This window comes from Hemiscyllium ocellatum, chromosome 23 (assembly GCF_020745735.1).
Source record: "Hemiscyllium ocellatum isolate sHemOce1 chromosome 23, sHemOce1.pat.X.cur, whole genome shotgun sequence".
NCBI classification, from domain to species: Eukaryota; Metazoa; Chordata; class Chondrichthyes; order Orectolobiformes; family Hemiscylliidae; genus Hemiscyllium; species Hemiscyllium ocellatum.
The window spans coordinates 50,851,263-50,875,177 of NC_083423.1; the positions used below are offsets into that span (position 1 = coordinate 50,851,263).

The following is a 23,915-nucleotide window of genomic DNA, read 5'->3' on the forward strand; positions in this document are numbered from 1 at the left end:
ATATGGTTAGCACTGCTGCCTTACAGCACCAAGAACGTAGGTTCAATTCCAGCCTTGGGTGACACTCTGCCTACAGTTTGCAGGTTCTCCCCATGTATGTGTGGGTTTCCTCAGAGTGTTCCGGTTTTCTCCCACAGTTCAAAGAGGCGCAGGTTCGGTGAATTAGCCATGGGAAATGCGCCCGGTACTGTCTAGGGATGTGTAGGCTATATAGGTTAGCCATGAGAAATGCAGGGTTACAGCGATAGGATGGGGGGGGGGGGGGGGGGGGGGGTCTGAGTTGGATGCACTTTGAAGGGTCAGCGCAAACTCAATGCGCCAAATGACCTCTATCAGCTCTGTAGGGATCCTATGATTCTAAATGAACTGTTTTTCTGTCTGCACAGATGCTAACAGACTGTGTATTTTCAGGTTTTCTACATCTGCAGTATTTTCCTTTATTCCATGAGCTTCATTGAAACACAAAGAGACAGAACAACTGGAAACCCCCTAAATGAAACTAAATTGTGAGGTGTCAGACTAAACAATTAAAGGAATTGGAGATACTGGCCAATGGGAATGGAGGAAGTGAAGAGATAGTGTTACATCTTCAGTGCTCACAAGGTTACATTTTCAGTGCTCATTTTAAGTGCGAGCAACAGCGGAGGTAGGACGAACTCGGAAGACTGCGGGTAAGATAAGGCAGTTTTATTAAAATTACTTACCGGTAGCGGGCAGCGGTGTTTTTCTCTTTCACTGAAGGAGCAGGAGCAGCGGAGGAAGTGACGTGGACCAGAGGGACAGCCGGGAAGGAAAGCAGTGACCATATATATCAGCAAGGCGGCTAAACCCAAGACTCTACTACTGTAGTGTCTCCCACTCGCCCTCCTCCTCTAACCTAGTTAATAAGTAGGAAGAACGGGAGCGACGACCAGGGGACTGCCGGTAGTATATCTGGGCAGTGGCTGAACCCGAGACACAACATGTGTTGTGTCTCCCACCCATCCCACCACCAGCTCCTCTAACCAAAAATAGGACTCTGGTTTGTTAAGGTAAGGATTTTCTATTTCTATATCAGTGAATTGTTAAAAACTTACTTTTTATGGTTTATCTATTAATTGGTTTTTAGAAAAACACTATAGCAGAGAGGCATCAGAAAGTATTTTAACTCAAACCTATACAAAGTAATAAAGTAATTAACTAAGCAGAGATGGCTGGGCAGGTGCTGTGCTGTAGCTGTATGGTGTGGGAGCTGGCTGATCCCATTGTGAATGGCAGTGACCACATCTGCAGCAAGTGTTGGTTGCTGGAAGAACTCCGGCTCAGAGTTGATGATCTGGAATCTGAGCTTCAAACACTGCCGCACATCCGGGAAGGGGAAGTGTTACCTGGACACTTTGTTTCAGGAGGCAGTCACACCTGGGAGATTAAGTGATTCACATTCAGTTTGTGATCAGGGACATCAGAGTGTGACTGTAAGTGAGGCAGGCAGGGGGAACTTGAGTTCAGGAGTGCAGGAGCCTCAGCCCTTGACCTTGTCCAACAGTTATGAGAGTCTTGCTCCCTATACGGATGAGGAAAAGGGCTCTGGATAGGATGAGCCAGCTGACCATGGCACCATGGTACAAAAGGCCATTCAAGAGGGGGGAGAAAAAGACAAGTGGTTGTTATTGGGGATTCTATAATTAGGGGGACAGATAGTATCCTTTGCAAGCCGGATCTGGAGTCTCGCATGGTGTGTTGCCTGCCCGGTGTCAGGGTACGGGACATCTCCGACCGGCTTGAAAGGATATTGGAGCGGGAGGGGGAGGATCCAGTTGTTGTGATCCACTTTAGGACTAACAACATAGACAAAGCTAGGGTGGAGGAGCTGTTTGGGGATTATCAAGCACTAGGAAGGAAATTGAAGCACAGGTCCTCAAGGGTCATAATCTCCGGATTACTGCCCGAGCCACGTGCCAATTGGCATAGGGATACGAAAATTTGGGAAGTAAGCACGTGGCTAAGGGATTGGTGTGGGAAAGAGGGATTCGGGGTGATCTGTACCATTGGGATAGTCTCCACCTGAATTGATCTGGTACCAATGTTCTAGCGAAGAGGATAACTTAGGACATCTTATGATTTCCAATATCTCTAATGATAAGAAACTTAGCATTAAGGCACTCGTAGCATTCATAACAAAGCAGATGAACTAACGGCACAGATCATCGTGAATGATTATGATGTGGTAGGCATCACAGAGACATGGTTGCAGGGTTCAGGGCTGGCAGTTAAACATCCAAGGATTTACAACTTATCGAAAAGACAGGGAGGTGGGCAGAGGGGGTGTGGTGGCCTTGTTAGTTAAGAACAAAATTAAATCTATGGCACTGAATGACATAGGGTCGGATGATGTGGAGTCTGTGTGGGTGGAATTGAGGAACCACAATGGCAAAAAAAAACCATAATGGGAGTTATGTACAGACCTCCTAACAGTGGTCAGGACCAGGGGCGCAACATGTACCAGGAAATAGAGAAGGCATGTCAGAAAGGCAAGGTCACGGTGATCATGGGGGACTTCAATATGCAGGTGGACTGGGTAAATAATGTTGCCAGTGGATCCAAAGAAAGGGAATTCATGGAATGCTTACAGGATGGCTTTCTGGAACAGCTTGTCATGGAGCCCACAAGGGAGCAGGCTATTCTGGACCTAGTGCTATGTAATGAACCAGACTTTATAAAAGATCTTAAAGTAAGGGAACACTTAGGAAGCAGCAATCATAATATGGTAGGGTTCAGTCTGCAGTTTGAAAGAGAGAAGGCAAAATCAGATGTAATGGTGTTACAGTTAAACAAAGGTAATTATGAAGGCATGAGCGAGGAACTGACGAAAATCGACTGGAAGCAGAGCCTAGCAGGGAAGACAGTAGAGCAAAAATGGCAGGAGTTTGTGGGTATAATTGACGACACAGTACAGAGGTTCATCCCCAAGAAAAGAGTGATTATCCGGGGAGGGATTAGACAGCCATGGCTGACAAAGGAAGTCAGGAAATGTATCAAAAATAAAAGAGAGATCCTGTAAAGAGGCCAAAAGCACTGGGAAATCAAAAGATTGGGAAGGCTACAAAAACAAACAGAGGATAACAAAGAGAGAAATAAGGAAGGAGAGGATCAAATATGAAGGTAGGCTAGCCAGTAATATTAGAAATGATAGTAAAAGTTTATTTCAATACATAAGAAACAAACGACAGGCAAAAGTAGACATTGGACCACTTCAAACTGATGCTGGAAGGCTAGTGATGGGAGACAAGGAAATAACTGGAGAACTTAATAAGTACTTTGCGTCAGTCTTCACAGTGGAAGACATGAGTAATATCCCAACAATTGCAGGGAGTCAGGGGGCTGAGTTGAGTATGGTTGCCATTATAAAAGAGATAGTGCTAGAAAAGCTAAAAGGACTTAAAATTGACAAATCTCCTGGCCCCAATGGGCTACATCCTAGAGTTCTGAGACAGGTGGCTGAGGAAATAGCAGAGGCATTGGTTGAGATCTTTCACAAGTCACTGGAGTCAGGGAAAGTCCTGGATGATTGGAAGACCACTGTTGTAACCCCATTGTTCAAGAAAGGATCAAGACAAAAGCTGGAAAATAATAGGCCAATTATCCTAACCTTGGTTGTTGGTAAAATTCTAGAATCCATCGTTAAGGATGAGGTTTCTAAATTCTTGGAATAGCGGGTCGGATTAGAACAAGTCAACATGGATTTAGTAAGGGGAGGTTGTGCCTGACAAACCTGCTAGAATTCTTTGAAGAGATGACAAGTAGGTTAAACCTTAAACCAGGGAAACCCAGTGGATGTGGTCTATGTAGACTTCCAAAAGGTCTTTGATAAGGTGCCACACGGGAGGCTGCTGAGTAAGGTGAGGGCCCATGGTGTTTCAGGTAAGCTACTGGCATGGATTGAGGATTGGCTGTCTGACAGAAGGCAGAGAGTTGGGAAAGAGGTCCTTTTTCGGAATGGCAGCCGGTGACAAGGGATGTCCCACAGGGTTCAGTGTTGAGGCCGCAGCTGTTCACGTTATATATGAGCTGGATGAAGGGATTGGGGGCATTCTAGCAAAGTTTGCCGATGATACAAAGATAGGTGGACAGGCAGGTAGTACTGAGGAAGTGGGGAGGCTACAGAAGGATCTAGACAGTTTGGGAGAGTGGTCCAGGAAATGGCTGATGAAGTTCAATGTGAGCAAATGCGAGGTCTTGCACTTTGGAAAAAAAGAATACAAGCATGGACTACTTTCTAAACAGTGAGAAAATTCATAAAGCCAAAGTACAAAAGGATCTGGGAGTGCTAGTTGAGGATTTTCTAAAGGTAAACATGCAGGTTGAGTCCATGATTAAGAAAGCGAATGCAATGTTGTCATTTATCTCAAGAGGGTTGGAATATAAAAGCAGTGATGTGCTACTGAGACTTTATAAAGCTCTGGTTAGGCCCCATTTGGAATACTGTGTCCAGTTTTGGGCCCCACACCTCAGGAAGGACATACTGGCACTGGAGTGTGTCCAGCGGAGATTCACACAGATGATCCCTGGAATGGTAGGTCTAATATACGAGGAACGGCTGAGGATCCTGGGATTGTACTCATTGGAGTTTAGAAGGTTAAGGGGAGATCTAATAGAAACTTACAAGATAATACATGGCTTGGAAAGGGTGGATGCTAAGAAATCGTTTCCTTTAGGTGAGGAGACTAGGACCCGTGGACACAGCCTTAGAATTAGAGGGAGTCGATTCAGAACAGGAATGCGGAGACATTACTTCAGCCAAAGAGTGGTGGGCCTGTGGAATTCATTGCCGCGGAGTGCAGTGAAGGCTGGGACGCTAAATGTCTTCAAGGCAGAGATTGATAGATTCTTGATGTCACAAGGAATTAAGGGCTACGGGGAGAATGCGGGTAAGTGGAGTTGAAATGCCCATCAGCCATGATTGAATAGCGGAGTGGACTCGATGGGCCGAATGGCCTTACTTCCACTCCTATGTCTTATGGTCTTAAGGCTGGAACAATGGTTTGGATGTTGATGTCAATGGAGAAATGGAACCCGATTGATTTTCTTTGTGTAGGGACCAGTTCCATTCGATATTAGGAGCAAGTGAAAAATTTGTTTAAGGTGCACAATGATCTATTGAAAGGGAGGTTGGAAGGTGCATGGAGAGGACAAGAGGAACCCTATTATAATTCACTATTTTGTCATCTAAACATCCCTCTAGTTCCTTCTTCTCAGAATTCACTGTTTGGCAAAACTTTTGGTTTCTTCCTAAAACTGCCCTATGCTTCACAGGTCTGTTTTATTAAATACTCAAGTTAAACTTTCAACCAATACAGAAAATGGAAGGGAAGCTAACAATTCTTTACAGCCTTCAGATAAACTGATAATAGCGATGGGTTCGTAATAAGGGGTGGGAGCAAGTGCTGCAGGCAATAGCAGGAGATTACAGTGATCCAAACTAACTGACCCTAGTACAGTAATGGCTCCTGTCAGATAGTTTCCAAAATGGACATCCTGCTGCTGGAATTGGGCGCAAGATGTATTTGGCATACTTGTTACTCCAGGGAACTTCAACACAAACGTTCCAGGAGGCAGGAACCCAGCTCAAAAACTCTGTTTCTGAAGACCCAGAAACAGATGCAAGAGGATATTAATGATGATGATATTTTATTGCAAGGCAAATGCTGTAGGTTTGGATTTTTGTAGTGGTCGTTACCAATAAGTAATGTGAGCATTTCATGATGATGAATGTCAGCCCAATGCTGAAACGATTGTCAAGGCATATAAAAAATAGCAACCAGTGTGTCGGAATTGGATATTCAGAATTTTGTGCCCCTTTCTGAATGGTCACTGAATTTTCAGGGCTGCAACCTGTTATGAACAAATGTCTGATCCAGATTATAAGATACCCTTGTTACTTTCTATTAAGATGTAAAACCGAGGCAATCAGTGGATTGAAAACCAGGGACAAATATCTGCCCATATTTATCTTTGCACTAATTTAAATTTTTCAGTTGCATGCTCCGAATCACTCTGACACAGGTAAACTTCAGCATAGTATTGTGAACGTGGAAATTTTATTTCAACAAAGCATGGGACAGCACATCATATGAAAGAAAGCAATAACTTGAAATACATTATAGATAAAATGCAGAAATATGGAAATAAAAACAGTGGTGTACTTGAATAAATGCTGATGGAATGATTGGTTTACCAAAATTGACAATATTGAACAAACAGGTATCATAATTGTGCCAAACATCAGTAATGCTCCAGATTCCGAGTCACAGCAAGAGCTGCCTTCTATTTATGCTGATGCAATTATCACTGACACTGTGCTACTCGACTATGGGTTCTCTACCGGTTATTACTGATGGTCAACAGGAGTGAAAACTCGACCCAAACTCATGATTGTGTTAAGAAATAGGTACTTGAAGTACTCAATAAGTCATGTGAATAGTACAGACAGACAAGGCTTTTGCCATTTTGGCTTTGTACTGTTCAGCAGAATTATCTGAGGAGCACCCACACAAAATGCCACAATCTGTTCCACATATTGACAGTCTCATTGTTTCCTTTCGAATTAAAGTATACTTCATTTATAGACAACTCTGGAAATAAACTTCATAAAGTTAATTAAGATATTTTTACAGTTTTATAATTTTACTAAATCTTCAGAAATCAAAAAGCTGTTTTAACCAATGATGGTGTAAATTTTCTCTCAATTGGTAAACTCTTTATCTAATTATGTAAATGATCACAAAGTGAATACCGTTCCATGGGTGCTGTGATGTGGTGGCCATGACAGATCAGATATGCTGTGGGATGGTGGACACCAATGTCGTGGTGCAATTCCCAGCTGGGGCCATTTTTGTTATTTTTGATCCCTTCTGTGTGCCTCAGTGTATATACAACTGCTCCCAATCTCAAAGTATAGGACAGAGGTAGGCGTGGAGAGTTCTTAATACCAACATATTCCCACACCCTTTGTCAATGCAATCTCAAGATTGGTGCATTAATTTGAACCAAAGGCAATTTTTTTTTTTCTGTCTTTGCTCTCCAGCAATAAGCAGTATTAAATTTCCAAAGGCAGCCTGATATAGTGAAGATTGAGCAAGCCGTTATCAGGTGGACCTTGCACTCTATGGTGCAGCACTTTACAGCTCCAACATCCTACACCCATCTCAACCCAATTCTGGTTTACACCACGACTTATATTGTAGCAGCGGTACACTCTTCCATCTGAGGCAGAAGGTCATGCATTCAAGTGTCTAATTAAGGTAATGATTTCAGTGCAGTGTTATGACAGCACTGTTTTTTGGATGAGATGTTAGAAAGAAACTGTCTCCTCTCCAGGCGGAGGTTAAAGATCCCACAGCAGTTGTGAGAGAGTCAGGAGCTCTTCCTTTTCAAAATTTCAGTCATTACCACATTACTACGTGGAAATTGGTTACTGCATTTCATAAGTACTTAACTGGCTGAGAAGCAATTTGAGACATCCTGATGTCAAAAGCCCCTATAGAAATGCCAGTTCATTCAACCATGGTGCACAGTGCAACGGCACTGCATGATTAGTGGCATTGTCTAAAAAGAAAATGTGAAAAATCTACAATTCCACAAACAATTTAGACACAAAATTGGTACAGCTTTGCCCTAGGCAAAATTAAATCATTAACATATAAAAGTGATGCAATATTTTATTGCACTTATTTACAAAAACTACAAAACATTATCTTGACCAGTTTTATCAATGTATAAGGTGCTCCACTTTCAGCAGCTTGTAACTATAGTCATGTGATCAGAGAGAAATAGATTTGTCATTCAGGTGAAATTTTCATTTTAGCCTAGATGATAGAACATTGCAGTGAAGAGTGAAAATGGTGTGTGCATCAATTTAGGAAATATGACGCTAAATTGTTTTTGGCGAGACTCCTTTGCCATTATGATTATCGCCTGTCTTTCAATTTTTTGAAATTGTAAACATTTGTTTCCACATTGATTTGTTCAAGTCCCTAGCCACCCATTCTCACCATTCTATTGCTTACCTCAATAACTGCAAAAACGCATAGCTTTTTTAAAAAAATCATGCTTAAAATGTGCAAAATTTGTAATATTGCTGATTACTGCAAGCAATACTCCACATTTTGTGGAGCTGTTAGTTCTGAAACAGATTTTTAGCTGGAGCATATAATGACGTTTGTGATTACAAATCATACTTCTGCAGCATTAGGGCTCCGCTTAACCCTTTCTTTTCCCCCTCAGCTGAGGAGTTTTGGCAAGCTTGTTTTTGCTGAAAGCTTTCTAATTGTCAGTATCTCTCTTCTCTCCACATTCTGTTCCAAACTGAAAAACTATTAATTCACCTCATTAGTGGAACAGTCTCCTCCTGAGGATAAAGCAAAACAAAAAGTCTCGTTACTGTGCAGTTCTTACAAATACTAGCCTTAGTTTATTTTCTGGGGTTAGGAACAAAAGAGAGTGATTAACAGATACAGTATTCCGCCCAAGGATGAATAAGATGGCACAAGTATAACTATCTTTTTCTGACCTATGAGATCACTGCTTACTGCCTGAATAAGCATTCATTCAACTAGCATCGACAGTGAGGAAAGTAATGTTTTCACCCTATTTGTTAGTCTGTCTGTATTTCAAAAACCAATGTACAGATTACAACAAATAACTTGCTGCAGAGGATGGATATGACCCAAGGAAGAACTGATTAGTTTTTGGCAAAACTATGGATACAGATCCTGGACTTCTTGCAAAGATCCAACAATATTGGGAACATTCAATCCATTCTAAAAGAATCACCCAATCAGATGCTTTGTTGAAATTTGTCACAACTATCAAAATATGTAGAGTTTTCATAGCAGGGTTATTAAATATTAATTAGCCCTGGTGAAATACAAGCTCTTAAATAAGAATATATTTTGAGTTTTGTAGTTACAGAGGAAAAGCTTCAAGGGAGTGCTATGGAACAAAATAATCTGAGCAAGGCGGAGGTATGCATTGGACTGAGTGTCCTCTTCACTTCTTTGTTATTGCAACTCCCTGACATATCATACTGAACTACATTTGGGAGGGGAGGGGAGGCCTTAGGATGAGCATTTGAGAAATTAACTTACTTTGCGTTCTATTCCTCCAAATCTTCAAGAAAGTATTCACAAGATCACACCAGGTCACAGTAAGAGTGGTGTATTGCTGTTTTGAGTTCACTTATGAGATAGGGCATTGATACAAAATTATAGCTTTCCCTCATGACCTTGACAGCATTAAAAATGTTAAGTTTTAAAGATTTAATGTAGCATAGGATCTGTTAACCAAACAATGGATGAGGTGAAATGTTGGAAAAGCATGGAGTCAACTATTTCTTACTGTTCGAGTGGAGGCGAATCAGTCCAGGATGAATGGGTTATCTTCTGGCACCTTGCTTTTCTTGTTCGGGGTTATTTTGCCTGCAGTAGAAGTCTGTTTACGCTTATTCCCAGTCTCTTTCTGCTGAGCACTTGTGACTTTTTCTGGCACTTCCTCAGCAGAAGAATCCAACTACAGATGAAGACGAGTGTTAGGTCTTTTTAAAATCAAACATTAAGCAAACTAGTACAATTTTCATTTACAAAAGCAGAAATCGCTGGAAAAGTGCAGCAGGTCTGGCAGCATCTGTGCAGAGAAATCAGAGTTAACGTTTGCTGTCCAGTGACCCTCAGGATATTAACTCTGATTTCTCTCCTCAGATGCTGCCAGACCTGCTGAGCTTTTCCAGCTATTTATCTTATTGTTTCTGATTTCCAGCATCTGCCATTCTTGCAGTTTTTATTCAGTACATTTTTCTTTATTTCTATTGACATGAACCCAAGTTTCTCTCCAAAATTATGTACAAAATGCCTGATCACTGAATCAATTAAACAGCAATACCAAGTGTCCAAAACCAGCACCTCCACATCATAACTGATAACTGGACATTGAGAATTTAAGAGACTGCTCCTTAGATTTTAAATGTACAGCAAACGTAAAGTTTGCACATCATCCCTTCAATTAGAGGCCTTTTATGGGTACATCAGGAGTGTTATAGAGAACCCATTACTTGTGTCGATGGTGCAGCAGCAACATGTATCACCTAGGACAAAACAGTAGAGCTGACTGGCATCCATGCCTTGAATTCAACACCCATCATTGCCCCATCCAATACCATTAGGTTACTGCACATACAATCTATAGGATTTTTTTCTTTAATTATTTATACATCCATTGTGAGCCTGGTCAGTTGGGCCATGATTTGTTGCCATAAATAACAAGTCTTGAGAAGGTTGTGGTGAGCTGCCTTCTCAAGAAGCTGCAGTCCAATTTACATCTTGCCATAGTGGCAAATCCAGAACACTTCATTTCCCTATGCCACTGATAAGGCAGAAATATCACAGGAAATACAACCTCCCCATACCTGATTAGGGATGTATTATCAACCCTTTATAGTCACGGGAGGGACTTGTGTATTACAATTTGGTTACATCATCAGCACAGGTGCTACAGTGTACATCCCACCAACCTTTCAGGGTATCTCAGGATGGTTTAAAACAAAAAAAAAGCCTTGGCAGTATCGACATACAGACAACATTTTTCCCCCTCTTTCTCTATCGTGATCACTCTTTCCCATCCCTGGGCCATTTAGTTTTATATTAATTCTTACAATAGTACCTTGTTACTTCTCAATTTCATACGCATTGAAATGACATGCTTCTTATTGTTCAGCAGGTTTGCCCTGGGCGCTTCCTTCAAGTATGCAATTGTGGCGAACGCAGTAAAGCTGAAGTCTTCTCTGTAAGTCAAACAACAACTCAATTATACTGAACTGGAGCACTGAATTACAATTAATTTCAGGTAATCTTAAATGGGTGATTTCAGAAAATAAATCCACTGAAGATGCTTAGAAATTTAAGCATATTTATGGAACATGTCATTTGATCCCCTGCTACTATGTACAGCAGTAAACTGTCCAACTCCATTTCCATCTCCAGGTCATATATTTTGCTTTACTCTCATTTTCCAATATCTCATTTAAATAAGTTACAATTCCTGACAGGACAGCCAATGATAAAGCATTCTACACATTAATACAGTACTCTAACTGCTCAAGGCCAATTTTTTTCCCTCAGCTTTCATCTGTGGAAACAATCATTCATCATTTCACCTCTCAAAACTGTTCATAATTTTCGGGGCCTTCTAGATCTCTCACTTGCCCTTTTCTGTTTCAGTAACAAGACTGCAGTTTTTGCTTCATACCTATAGTCTCACTCTTGTAAATCTTCATTGTTGTCAGTGCATGGCTCTACAGAATCACTTTTTGAGAAAACTTACCAAGGGATCATGGTACTTACTTCAAGTATTGTTCCAGAAGAAGGTGGACAATTAGTTCTTCCATTTCACTCCTGGAGAGATTTGGAGGGCTTACAGAAGCCACCCGGAGTTTGGAAGGACCTTTTCCATTCCAGGCTTCAATTAATTTCAGTGGGGTGAGCTTTTCACCGAGCTGTTCAGCTTGTTTCAGGATTTTGATCAGGTCCGCACAGTAACTTGTGACATCAACCTTTTCATATGCTGCAAGGGAAAACAAAAAGTGCATCACAGCATCAGAAGTGCTTTTCATTCTACACAGAAAATAGGAGCAAGTCGGGCTTTTTGCCTATTGTGCCAGCACTGCCATTCATTACGATCAAAGCTAATCATCCAAATCAATAGCCTGTTCCTGTTTTCTCCCCCATATCCAGCAATCCCTTTAGCCCCAGTGCTACATCCAACGCATTCTTGAAATCACGCACTCTGTAGGACTCAATTGCTTTCTGTGGTAGCGAATTCCACAGGTTCACTCCTCTCTATGTGGAGAAATGTTAGCTCGGTTTGTCCCTTTTGAGTGTTTCTAGCATTTTCAGTTTGAAATACCTCTTCCATGGCTGGTTACAGTTACAGGATGCTGGTTAAATATAGCCAAGTGCCACATGTTTCAATAATACAAGTATGCGCAAGGGTGAGTAGCAATCCTGTCTGCTAGCTATCTGACCCTACTGAGTTTTCCTTATTACATGTGTATGTGTCATTTTTAGCAGTCGCGATTATTGTTGTGTGAAACACAATCACTGACTGGCAACTGAAAATCACTGAGAACAATAGAAATGAGAAACTTAGGTTCTGAGTATAGAACAGAATAGCTCTATACTAATTACTTCATTTATATTTTATAAATAATGACTAAAGCACTGTGATATGCCAATGTTTATATAGTTTATTTAAAAATACATTTTTGGTGTGTGACGAACACCCAAATTACTAATGCTTCAGTTTTGCTTTTAATTAAGTGATCTTGAATCCCTGACAATATTTTCTCAGGTCATATTGCCCATGTCACAGGAAATTTTCAGAATTATTTTCTGAACTCAATGCTTGCAACTTCATTCCATTTCTCTGAACAAGAATTGTGTTTTGGTAATACTATGGAATCTACACAATAGTGCACAATTATTTCTGCAGTGTTTCAGAATAACAGTGGCTCAGTGGTTAGCAACGCTGCCTCACAGCACCAGGATTGGGTGACTATCTGTGTGGAGTTTGCACATTCTCCCAGCGTCTGTGTGGGTTTCCTCCGGGTGCTCCGGTTTCCTCCCACAGTCCAAAGATGTGCAGGTCAGGTGAATTGGCCATGCTAAATTGCCCATACTGTGAGGTGCATTAGTCAGAGGGAAATGGGTCTGGATGGATTACTCTTCGGAGGGTCAGTGTGGACTGGTTGGGCCGAAGGGCCTGTTTCCATACTGTAGGGAGTCTAGTCTAATCTATATAGTAAATGTTTATTTTTGGTCATATGAACAAATTGGGTGTCCCTAACGAAATAAGTGAGTTGTACAGCATGTGTTTCCTACAGTTCAACTCGTCCATGCCAAATAAATATCCTAAAATATCCTAAATCTAGTCTGATTTGCCAGAATTTGGCCCAAATCCCTCTAAAACCTTCCTATTAAAAGGCATCTGCATGAGTCTTGAAATGTTGTACTTGTACCAGTCTCCACCACTTTCTCTGGTAGCTTATTTCATACATGCACCACCCTCTGTGAAAACGTTGCCCCTTAGGTCTCTGGGTAATCCAAGATGGAGTATGGAAAAAAATTGCGGCTGTGCTGCTTCTTTTTGAAGCATTTTCCGTGTTGGGAGCTGACTTCCTTGAACGTTTGGAGCAGTAATTACTGTTTTATAAGCTGTGCATTGTTTTGGAACTTTGAAAAAAAGGTCAAAACAACAGCACTTTTGAAAAAAGGAGGAGAGGGACAAAAAAAAAGAGAAGTAAACCTGCACACCTGTGTGACGCAGCGGTGAACTTTCACTGCTGACTGCCTCAGCTATTTAGTTTCAAGTATCATGGATATCGGAGTTTGTTTTAAAAGAAAATAAATTTAGAAAGGAAATATATCAACAAAACAAATGAAGACCTGAAAACTCAGAAAAGTACTTTACATGTTTCACTGTTGCAGTTGTCACACATTTTGTTGCACTTTGTCGAATCCCAAACTTCATCAAAATACTGTGCTATCTGCACACGTCTACACCTGGAAATAAAGCGCAATGACAGATTACTATAAAGTTCCAAGTTTTGATTCTGTACAATCATGTGAAATTTAAATAGGTTCCAATGAGAATTTGCGCAGCAATGTGAATGTAACCTGCATCAGATTACACCAGCATCAGTGTTACTGTAGCGTGCAAGAATACTGTCACAACAGTGTCAACATTTCAGCTACTGGTTTTCAAATTCCATCATCTGATTTTAGTACTTGGGAGATTCATAGACTAAAGTATTTTAAAAAGGAAAGAACTGACTTAAAGTAGCCACGGCAACCAGCTGACTACACAATTAGTCAAGCTTCATGAAACCAGCATTTAAAAAAAATGCATCTGAACTGAGATTAATATTTTTTATTAACGGTTACTGAAACAAGTTCACCCAGTCTGGCGTGAAGAAATCCTCATTTTCCAATGTAATTTATACCTGTCGGACAGATCTCACATATTGGAGATGAAGGTCATCAGCTGAAGTTGTCAAGCCTGGAAGCAATTAACTCTGATATTAAAATGAACCAGGAAGCTGCTCTGGCAATGCAGGGAAACTGGGTTTGTGACTGGAATCAGCTGGTGAAACTGCTGTTTCTCTCTGACTCAGTCTCCCAGTAAAAAGTGAGGTCTGCAGATGCTGGAGATCAGAGCTGAAAATGTGTGGTGGTTAAACTTCCTGATGAAGGGCTCTGGCCCGAAACGTCGAATTTCCTGTTCCTTGGATGCTGCCTAACCTGTTGTGCTTTAACCAGCAACACATTTTCAGCGCCGACTCAGTCTCCCAACAAATCATAGAATCCCTACAGTGCAGAAGCAGGACATTTAGCCCATAGTGTCCATACCAACCCTTTGAAAAGCATCCACCTAGACCCATCCCCCACTACCCCTTCCCTACATTTTCCCATGGCCAAACCACCTAGCCTGCATATTGCTGGATACTATGGGCAATTTAGCATGACCAATTCACCTAACATGCATACGTCTGGACCGTGGGAGGAAACTGGAGCACCCGGAGGAAACCCACACAGAAACACAGAGAATGTGCAAACTCCACACAGTCACCCAAGGCTGAAATTGAACTCAGGTCCCTGGTACTGTGAGGCAACAGTGCTAAAAACTGAGCCACCATGTCACCCTGAAAAGAGTCCCTTATCCCCACAAGGAAGAGAGCCTGGTCACACACCTCTGAATCATAAAAAAAATCAAAATATCAAGAACATAAAGGACAACTGAATAACCTGCGACTGCTGATAATACAAGACACCAATTAAACAACTGTGATATCAGATTAAAACCCATTCAAGGGCATCCTAGAGGGGAACTGGCAGAATTTGTACTTTGTTTTCTAGATGGCAATTTTTTCAGAGGCTTCAAAGCCAACACATTAGGGATTTGGATTTCAACAAGGATCTTCCAAATGAGGATTCAACACCCGAGTTTTAAGACAAGTTGAAAATATATTCTTAAAAAAAACAAACAAGAATCAACAGAACTGTTCATTGACGACAGTCTAAAAGCACCTTTGTGAATCCTGACAGTACGCCACCATCTCATACAGTTTCTGCTGTCCTACATTCTCCATAACCACCATTGTGCTTTGCCTGAAGATATCCATAAATCCATAATACAAAATACAATCAGCTTTAAGGTCATCTCGACCTAGAAAACACAAGAGGAGAAAGGAGATTATAATGAATCCTTTTGATCAAAAGATGTCTTCAGCTCATTAGCTCAATTAACTGCATAAAATGCTGCCTAGATTGAAATGTAATCTGGTCTATGTTAGTTAATCCCAGCCAGGGAACAGCAAGATCATCATGGTCTATCTCAGGGGAACAGCAAACAACATTCACATGTAGCATTTTCAGAGGAGAATCTCAACAATACTGATATCTGGCAGCTTGTCCAAAGGTAGCAGAGAAGTCAGACGAAACTAAGTCACCAAGTGCACAAAAGGAAAAAAAAACAGGACTCAGGGCTGGAAAATGCTTCCACAGGTGCAGTTCACAATATGTAAAATGCATGAACATGTTATACCTCCCCAATCTGGCAAACTCAGGCTGGCTCAGAGAATTGCTTTTTAAGTCACTAATTCCTTTACTCCCACCTCCTTCCACTATCATGTAAGCACTGACTTGTACAAAGGTCTTTCCTTTGTGCATACGTATGACATTAATTCTCAATGGCCATGGTGTTATCAAACATGACTGGTGTCTACTCTCTTCACCTGCCCTAGTGAGCCCATCTTGAGGTCTGGTCTGACTAATGTGCTTTGGTCTTTCCTCAATGAGTCACTCTTGGTATCACGACAGATATGACCTTGTGCTCAAAAATAATCAGTGCTGGGAACTCTTTCTTACTGCACTTTAAACTGTCTATTCAACTCTTAAATGTTGACAATTGTCTTTACAGCAGTTAAATGGAGAACTCTGCTTGGTCTGCTTTAAGCTGCCATTTACAGAAGTGCTGAGCACTCTGCTTGCCACACTGTAAAATGGGTCTTTTTTGGAAAACCAGAAGTACTATGGATGTCAGTTCACAGATTGCCAGGACCAGAGGGTGCCAGATTGTACAACACAACCAATATTGGGGATCAATTTGCTTGCTGTTCATGATGCATTATAACACAAAAAAGAAAGTAACCAGTTTACTATAAAACAAATTGCAATTTATTTAGTAACTGCGTCTTCTAGTTATTAGTACTCGCATTTAGAATCTCATCTTGATCACCGTTTAACCAGATACAATAACTGATTGAAGCTATTTGAAGGCCCAACTTTGGCTCAACCAACAGAACCTTTGAAACCAGTATCTGCTGACTTTCCTGGAATACTCAATGCAATTCAAACATTGTAAGCAGCAACTTTGTAATTCCGATCCCTTGCAATATAAATGGGCAGCAACATTTGCCCAGTGTTAGCAGCTGCTGATAATAATGTATGTAATTGCAACTGTATTTGATTATGAATTTATATTTAATCTATAATTTAAATAACAAAGGAACTCATTACAAGGAAATCAAACATGTAATTTTGAAGATGATCATGGGCGAAAGAACATTCATTTGTTCATATTTTACATTTATCATATTGTTAATTCCAAAGGCATTAGTTACTTCAGTTGTATGCTATACAGTGCCTTTAAACTACTGAGTTTGTGGACATATTATAGTCCTTTCCACAATCTAACCCAGATTACTAAAATCTTTAGTTGACAAGAGGGCAAATGTTTTTGGATTAACATCCGAAAGTAAATGGGAAAATCAGAGGACTTATTTTTCGCAAAAGGAGGTTATTAGAACATTAAATGATTTTGGGAAAAAAAAGTATATCATTCAAATGGCAATTGGATAAATATTTGAAAAGCGAGGACATATGTTATAGAACAGGGAGAGAAAGCAAGAGCTAAAAATAGTCTTTGTTAGTGATAAGTTTTATGTTTCCATGAAAGATACTTAAAAGTGAACACAATGGATAATTTCACTGTTATTTTTGGTTGCTTTGTGATTGTCCTAAATTCACAAGTCTTTTGATACTTCACCTGCCCGTCCACTCTCTTGGTAGTAATTCTCCATTGATTTGCTGAGAGTCTGATGGATCACGAATCGCACATCAGCTTTATCAATACCCATGCCAAATGCCACTGTTGCCACAACAATCTGAAAAACGAAACATTTGACAATCAGAACCAGCCCATTCAACAATGCATCATTGTACTTTGTAATTCAAGAGAGTTGGCTTCCCTCTTCCCTATCCTGCAAAAATCACTGAGGGTAAGCACTTGAATTCAAAACTGCAGACAAATTCTGTTATTTGCATTTACCTGTACATCATGCTTAATAGAAATAGGGATGCCATTTTCACCAATATAAAATACCAGAAAAGCACTGGTCCATAATCATTCAATTCCCTCCCACAACAGGTTGCATCATGGACAACACATGGAATTAAATACTGCTGTTAAATAGAATTACGAGGTACATTTTTAGTACAGGTCATTGTTATATGTACAGAAAGGATTGTCTGCAGATTAATGATGCTTGCATTGGAATACAACAAATGGATGTTTGTTGCAATTTCATTTAGCATTGTCGCTGAAATAAAGTTAAGCCTTTGGAAGAGAAGAGGAAATGAATCCTTTAATATACAATCAGAGTCTGGACAATGTCCTAAGCAGGGTCGGGTAGAATATTTTCTCCAAGTAGGTTCTATGCTTTTCTTGGGCACGTAGAGGGAGATTACAAAACTTCAGGTGAACTTTGGTGTACCTGTATGATTGTATTTAGAATACTGAAATTATATTGGATATGTTAGAGCTTTTTTGATATTTTCTCTGTAAACCAGATGGTAAATAGATATAGAGGAATAACTACAATATTTATGCTACTTGAGTCTTTTCTATAGATTATGTGCCATGATAGAAGGGATTATTTTCACATTCACTACTTCGACAGTAATCTGGACAATCTGAGACTATCCACATATTGTAGAACTCACCCTTTATTTAAAAATACAGTTGAACAGATAATCGGACTGGCTATCAGCTGTTCTGCATGTATACTGCCTAAGCACTGAACATGGAAATTACTCCAATTAACTTACCGATGTGTCACTTACTGCATCTCTCTCTTGCTAGCAGAAAAATGCACAAAAACGTATCTCTATTCAATGACTGTTACTGGAAAGTGTTTTACTTTTAAACATGCCATGGGAAGAGTCCAGTGCAGGTTTGCGCATGTGAGCACCTTTGTACAGAGCAACACTTAGGCTTAAACTGCAACACAGAGTTAGGAATGTCCCTACTTTAACCAATAGCTAAAGGCTGTGCGTTCCCATTAATGGAAGGAGGATTCATACACGTAACTAACCAAGGTGACAGTGATTGATAGCAGCAACTACAGAGGTTTGGGAAAAGTTTTCAGCGGGCAGTGCAAATTAAGTTTGCACACAAGTTCATTCTCTCAGTCAGGGCTCAGTAGTAGCACTTGTTCTCCCAAATCAGACATTTAGATGTTAACTGACACTGCACTGTTGCTCTGCCACCTTTCAGATGAGATATAAAACTAAGGTTCTTAAAATGGAGAGGGTTTACCTAGAGGTTGCTGGGTATGAAAGTTTTGAATTAACAAAGGCTGGATAGGCAGAGACTTTTTTTCCCACTGGAGTACAGGAGGTTGAGAGCTGACCTTACTGAAGTTTATAAAATCATAAGGGGTATGATAGGTTTAATGGTAGGTAGGAGACTTCTAAACTAGAGGGCGTTACTTTTAAGGTGAAAGGAGAGACGTTTAGAAAAGATATGAGGGGCAATTGTTTTTTTTAGTATGGAATGAACTTCCTGAGGAAGTGTGGATTTGGGCACTCTTACAGCATTTAAAAGAGATTTAAGTATATGAATAGGAATGATTTGTAGGAGTACGGGCCAGGAGCAGGCAACTAAGATGAATGCGAAATACTTTGTAGTGCTATGTCAAAGAGGAGGCATGTTTATCAGCATCTTGGGCAGTATTTATCGTGAAACCAAAATTACAAAGCAAAACAGCCCAAAGGATTAAGCCATTGTATTAGTTTGTGGGACCTTGTTGAGCGCAGATTGGATGCCACATTTCCTACATTATGAATGACTACACATCAAAAGTACTTGATTGGCTATGAAGCGCTCGAGTAGTCCTGTGTTCATGAACAGTGTTAGTCGTTCTTTTATTTCAGTAAAGAACCATAATTTAAAAAATGAAGATCATGAAAAGCTGTTCTCCATCACACTAATTTTACCTGACCTTTATTTTGTTTAAAGTCCAGTCCTTATGAACTTTAGTCTTCGCAGCAGCCTCCATGTTGGCATGGTAACACCCAGCTGCAATGCCGAGTTTTTGCAGACTGCTGGTGACCTGCTCAGTATCTTTCTGAGAAAGGCAATAGATTATTCCTGGTGGAAAAAAAGATTCAGAGAATCAAAATCACAATGCAAACTGCACTACACACTAATTGTAACACACTTTAATTGTGCAATATTAGATACAATAATACAGAGACCATAAAATGGATGAAATGGTTTTTATAATTTGATATATCACATTTCTGCAAGATAGCCAGAAAAACACAAACATAATTCTCAGTGCGTCTAATGTTAATGAGATTCATTATAAATCATTATTGTTGTTGGAAAACTTGGGTTCTAAAAGTAGAGGAAAACGGATTTTGGTTTTCAGTTCTGTGAATCATAATTCCGTAAGTTTTAAGATAATTATGGAAAAGGGTGACTGATCCTTGGGTGGAAGTGCTAAATTGGCCAAGGCTAACCCCATATCTGATATCTGTGAGTCTTTTAAAAGCCAACTGACCAGAGTTCAAGACAAGCATGCTCCTGTGAGGATGAAAGACAAGGATAGCAAGATTCAGCAAGCTTGGATGATGGGAGATGTTCTAAGTTTAGTTAGTAAGTTTAGTTTAGATAAAGGAAGCATATATAAGGTTTAGGAAACTGAAATCTAAGAAAGCCGTCGAGGAATATAAAAAGCATAAAAAAACTTAAACAAGAATGACGAGGGCTGGAAGGAGGCGTGAAATGTCCTTAGCTGATAGAATTAAAGGAAAATCCCAAGGCATGTTAGGAGTAAAGGGTAACTAGGGAAAGGGCAGGTCCATTCAAGAACAAAAGGAGAGAATTTATGCATGGAACCAGAAGAAATGGGTGAGATCCTCAATGAATATTTTGTATCAGTATTCACCAAGGAGAAAGATGATGACGATGGAAAGATTAGAGCGGGGGTTGCCAATAATTTGGGGCATTTTGATATTAAAGAGGTGATGATGCTGGGTGCCTTGAAAAATATTAAGGTGGATAAGTCCCCAGTGCCTGATGGAATTTATCCCTGATACCGAAGGAGGCAAGGGAGGAAACTGCTGGAGCGTTGACAGAGATCTTTGTATCCTCTTAAGGCACAGGTGAGGTCTCGGAACACCAGAGAATAGGCAATGTTTTTTCTTTGTTTAATAAGGGCAATGGGGATGATTTAGAAAATTATAGGCCAGCGATGCTTACATCAGCGGCAGGGAAATTACTGAAGAAGATTCTTAGAGACAGGATTTAGTTATACGTGGAGAAGAATGAACATATTAGTGATAGCATGGCTTTATCAGGGAGGTCTTGTCTCATAAACCTGATTGAATTTTTTGAGGAAGGAAGTGATGAAGATGATTGATGAGGGTAAGGCAGTGGATGCTGTCTACATTGACTTACTAAAGCATTTGACAAGGACCTCATGGTAAGCTTATCCAAAAGGTCGAGTCACATGAAATGCATGGTGATTTGGGAAGTTGGATACAAAATTGGCTTGGCCATAAAAAGACAGAAGGTAGTTGTGGAGAGGTGTTTTTCTGACTGGAGGTCTGTGACCAATGGTGTCACACAAGGAATCAGTGTTGGGAACACTGTTGTTTATAATAGATATAAATGATTTGGATGAAAATGTCAGGGGTCTGATTAGCAAGTTTGTACATGACATGAAAATTGATGGCATTGTGGATAGTGAGGAAAAATATCAAAGGATGCAGCAGGATATTGATTTGAGGGAAATTTGGCGGAGAAATGGCAGATGCACTTTAATTCTGACAAGTGTAAGGTGATTCATTTTGAGAGGTCAAATGCAAGAGGAAAGTATAATGTAAATGGCAGGACTCTTAGAAGCACTAATATACAGAGTGATCTTAGTGTCCAAAGCCATAGCACCCTTAGAGTAGCAACAAGAGTAGATAAACTGCAAAAGAAGGCATACAACATGCTTGCCTTCAGCAGTCAGGGCACTGAGTAGAAAGATTTGTAAGTCTTGTTGAAATGTATAGGACTTTGGTCAGGCCACACTTGGGAGTACGGTGTGCAATTCTGATCGCCACACTTTCGGAAGGATGAGGAGTTTTGGATAGAGTGCAGAAGAGGTTTACCATGCTGTGGTCTGGATTGGAATATATTAGCTACAAGGAGAAGTTAGACAAACTTGGGTTGTTTTCACGAGAGTGTCAGAGGCTGAGGGAAGACCTGATAGATGTACATTAAATGATGGGATGGATAGTCAGAGTCTCTTTCCCAGATTGGCAATGTCAAATGCTGGAGGGCAAAAGTTTAAGGTGATGGGGACAAGTTTAAAAAGGAAATGTGCAAAAGTATTTTTTACACAGAGAGTAGTAGGCCCATGGAAAGTGCTGCTGGGGAGGTAGGAAAAGCAGAGAGGATAGCAAAGTTTAAGAAGCATTTACACAGACACATGAACAGGCAGGCAATGGAGAGATATGAACCATGTGCACATAGATGGGATTAGGTTAGGAGAGAATCATGGTCAGCACAGACATGGTGGGCTGAAAGGCCTGTTCCCATGCTGCACTTTGGGTGGTCTAAGATCTGACCAGGTTTCTACCAACACCTCCACCTCCCTCCCCACCCTCCGCTAAGCAAAAGAAAACTTGTAGTCTACCAATCAAAATTTCCCTTTGAGACTAGACTTGTCCAGCATTACCATTGTCACACAAATCAATATCAGTGTTAAAGGATACAAGTATGGTTCTGTTAGATTGAAATTGACAGGAAACTTAAAATCACCATCCTTACAGGTAAAAAGGTACAGTTACAACATTTAAAAGGCATTTGGATAGGTGCCTGAGTAGGAAAAGACTTAGAGCGTCATGGGCCAAACACAGGCAAGTGGGAGTAGTTTAGTTTGGGAACCAGTCAGCATGGATGAGTTGGACCGAAAGGTCTGTTTCAATGCTGTATGATTTTATGACCTATAAGCAAGATTACAGAGAGGAAAGATGAAGGTGTTTTGAAATGGAGCTCATTTCCCAAATCTACTCCAGAATTGCCCACATCAGCATCTTCGAAGGGGACCTACTTACTGCCTTTTACTGTTCCATATAGACAATATCCCAAACAGTACTCTCACTGAGTATGTGCTGACCTACCACCAGGACAGACATACCAAAAGTGGCAACCCAGTATTATGGAGTCAGGGGAATACTGTTCTCACTGCTCATTGACTCCAAACCCCACGAAGTCTAATCATATCAGATCATAGGAAAGGTAATCTCCTGCTGATTACCTTCCATTGACAAAACTTCAGCTGATTAGTCTGTACTCCTCCATGTTGAACACCGCTTGGAAGCACAGAGTGGGAAGGGCACTGAATGCACGTTTGGTGGGGTCTTCAATATTCATCACCTCGAGTGGCTCAGCAGCACTACTCCTGACAGAGCTGGCCAAGTTCTAAAAGATATAGCTGCTAGACTGGTCTGTAGAATGTAGAAAGTGACGACTGCAGATGCTGGAGATCAGAGCTGAAAATGTGTTGCTGGAAAAGCGCAGCAGGTCAGGCAGCATCCAAGGAGCAGGAGAATCGACGTTTTGGGCACAAACCCTTCCTGAAGAAGGGCTCATGCCCGAAACGTCGATTCTCCTGCTCCTTGGGTGCTGCCTGACCTGCTGCGCTTTTCCAGCTACACATTTTCAGCTCTGGGTCTGTAGAATGTCATCCTCAGCAGTTCACCAGTCACAAATGCATTTGTCCATATCAGTACTAGGAGCACTAACCAGTGCTTGGGTAGACAAACTTCTGTCTTCACATTAGGGATACCCTACATCACGTTATGTAACACTACAACCTTCATAGAATAAGATAGACTGAACAGATCCAACAACTCAAACTGAGTGCTGTGGGCTACCTGCAGAGCTGTATTCAGCCATAATCTCTAACTGTATGCCCAGGCACATCACTATTTTACCTTTACATTAAGTTAGGGGATGATACCTGATTCAATAGAGACTGCAAGAGGGCATACCAGGAACAGCACCAGGCATACCTAAATATGAAGTGTCAACCTGATAAGCTGTAACACAGGATTATCTGTATTAACAAAAGCAGTAAGCAATGCATCAAAATGATTCAACCGATTAGATCAAAGATTCTACTGTCCAACAACATCTAGCTTTGAATGGGATGGACAAATTAAACAATTAGCAGGAAGGGAAGGCGATGCACTTCCCAAGCACATCAGCACAAAAGACAAGTATTGAAGCATTTGCAACTTTCAGTCCAAAATATCAAGAAGTTGCTGCATCTTAACCTCCTTTTGGAGTTCCCCAAATTCCAGGTTTCAGTCAATTCATTCACTCCATGTGACATCAAGAAACAGCTGAAGGTACCATATAGTACAGAGGCTAAGAGGCCGAACAACATTCTGGTTACAATACTGAAGACCTGTGTTCCAAATGTAGTCAAGTTCCTAGCCAAGATATTCCAGTAAAATGCCAGCATCCACTCAGCAAAATGGAAA

The 23,915-nt window shown here is 40.7% G+C and overlaps 1 protein-coding gene across 3 annotated transcripts in view; it reads right to left on the reverse strand.

Annotated features, from left to right (window-relative positions):
- Positions 1–6,076: 6,076 nt before the first annotated feature.
- recql (RecQ helicase-like) overlaps positions 6,077–23,915 on the reverse strand; it is a 48,257-nt gene continuing 30,418 nt past the window's right edge. For 2 of the 3 annotated variants that reach the window (XM_060842977.1, XM_060842978.1), the window contains exons 9-16: positions 19,370–19,518; positions 17,134–17,251; positions 15,114–15,252; positions 13,498–13,589; positions 11,373–11,592; positions 10,693–10,813; positions 9,376–9,546; positions 6,077–8,386 (exon numbers count right to left, since the gene is read on the reverse strand). In XM_060842977.1, coding sequence (XP_060698960.1) covers positions 9,394–9,546; positions 10,693–10,813; positions 11,373–11,592; positions 13,498–13,589; positions 15,114–15,252; positions 17,134–17,251; positions 19,370–19,518 — 992 coding nt within the window. In that variant the 3' untranslated portion in view covers positions 6,077–8,386; positions 9,376–9,393. Of the gene's footprint in view, positions 8,387–9,375; positions 9,547–10,692; positions 10,814–11,368; positions 11,593–13,497; positions 13,590–15,113; positions 15,253–17,133; positions 17,252–19,369; positions 19,519–23,915 lie in introns of those variants that run through there. The other variant, XM_060842979.1, reaches the window with a different exon arrangement.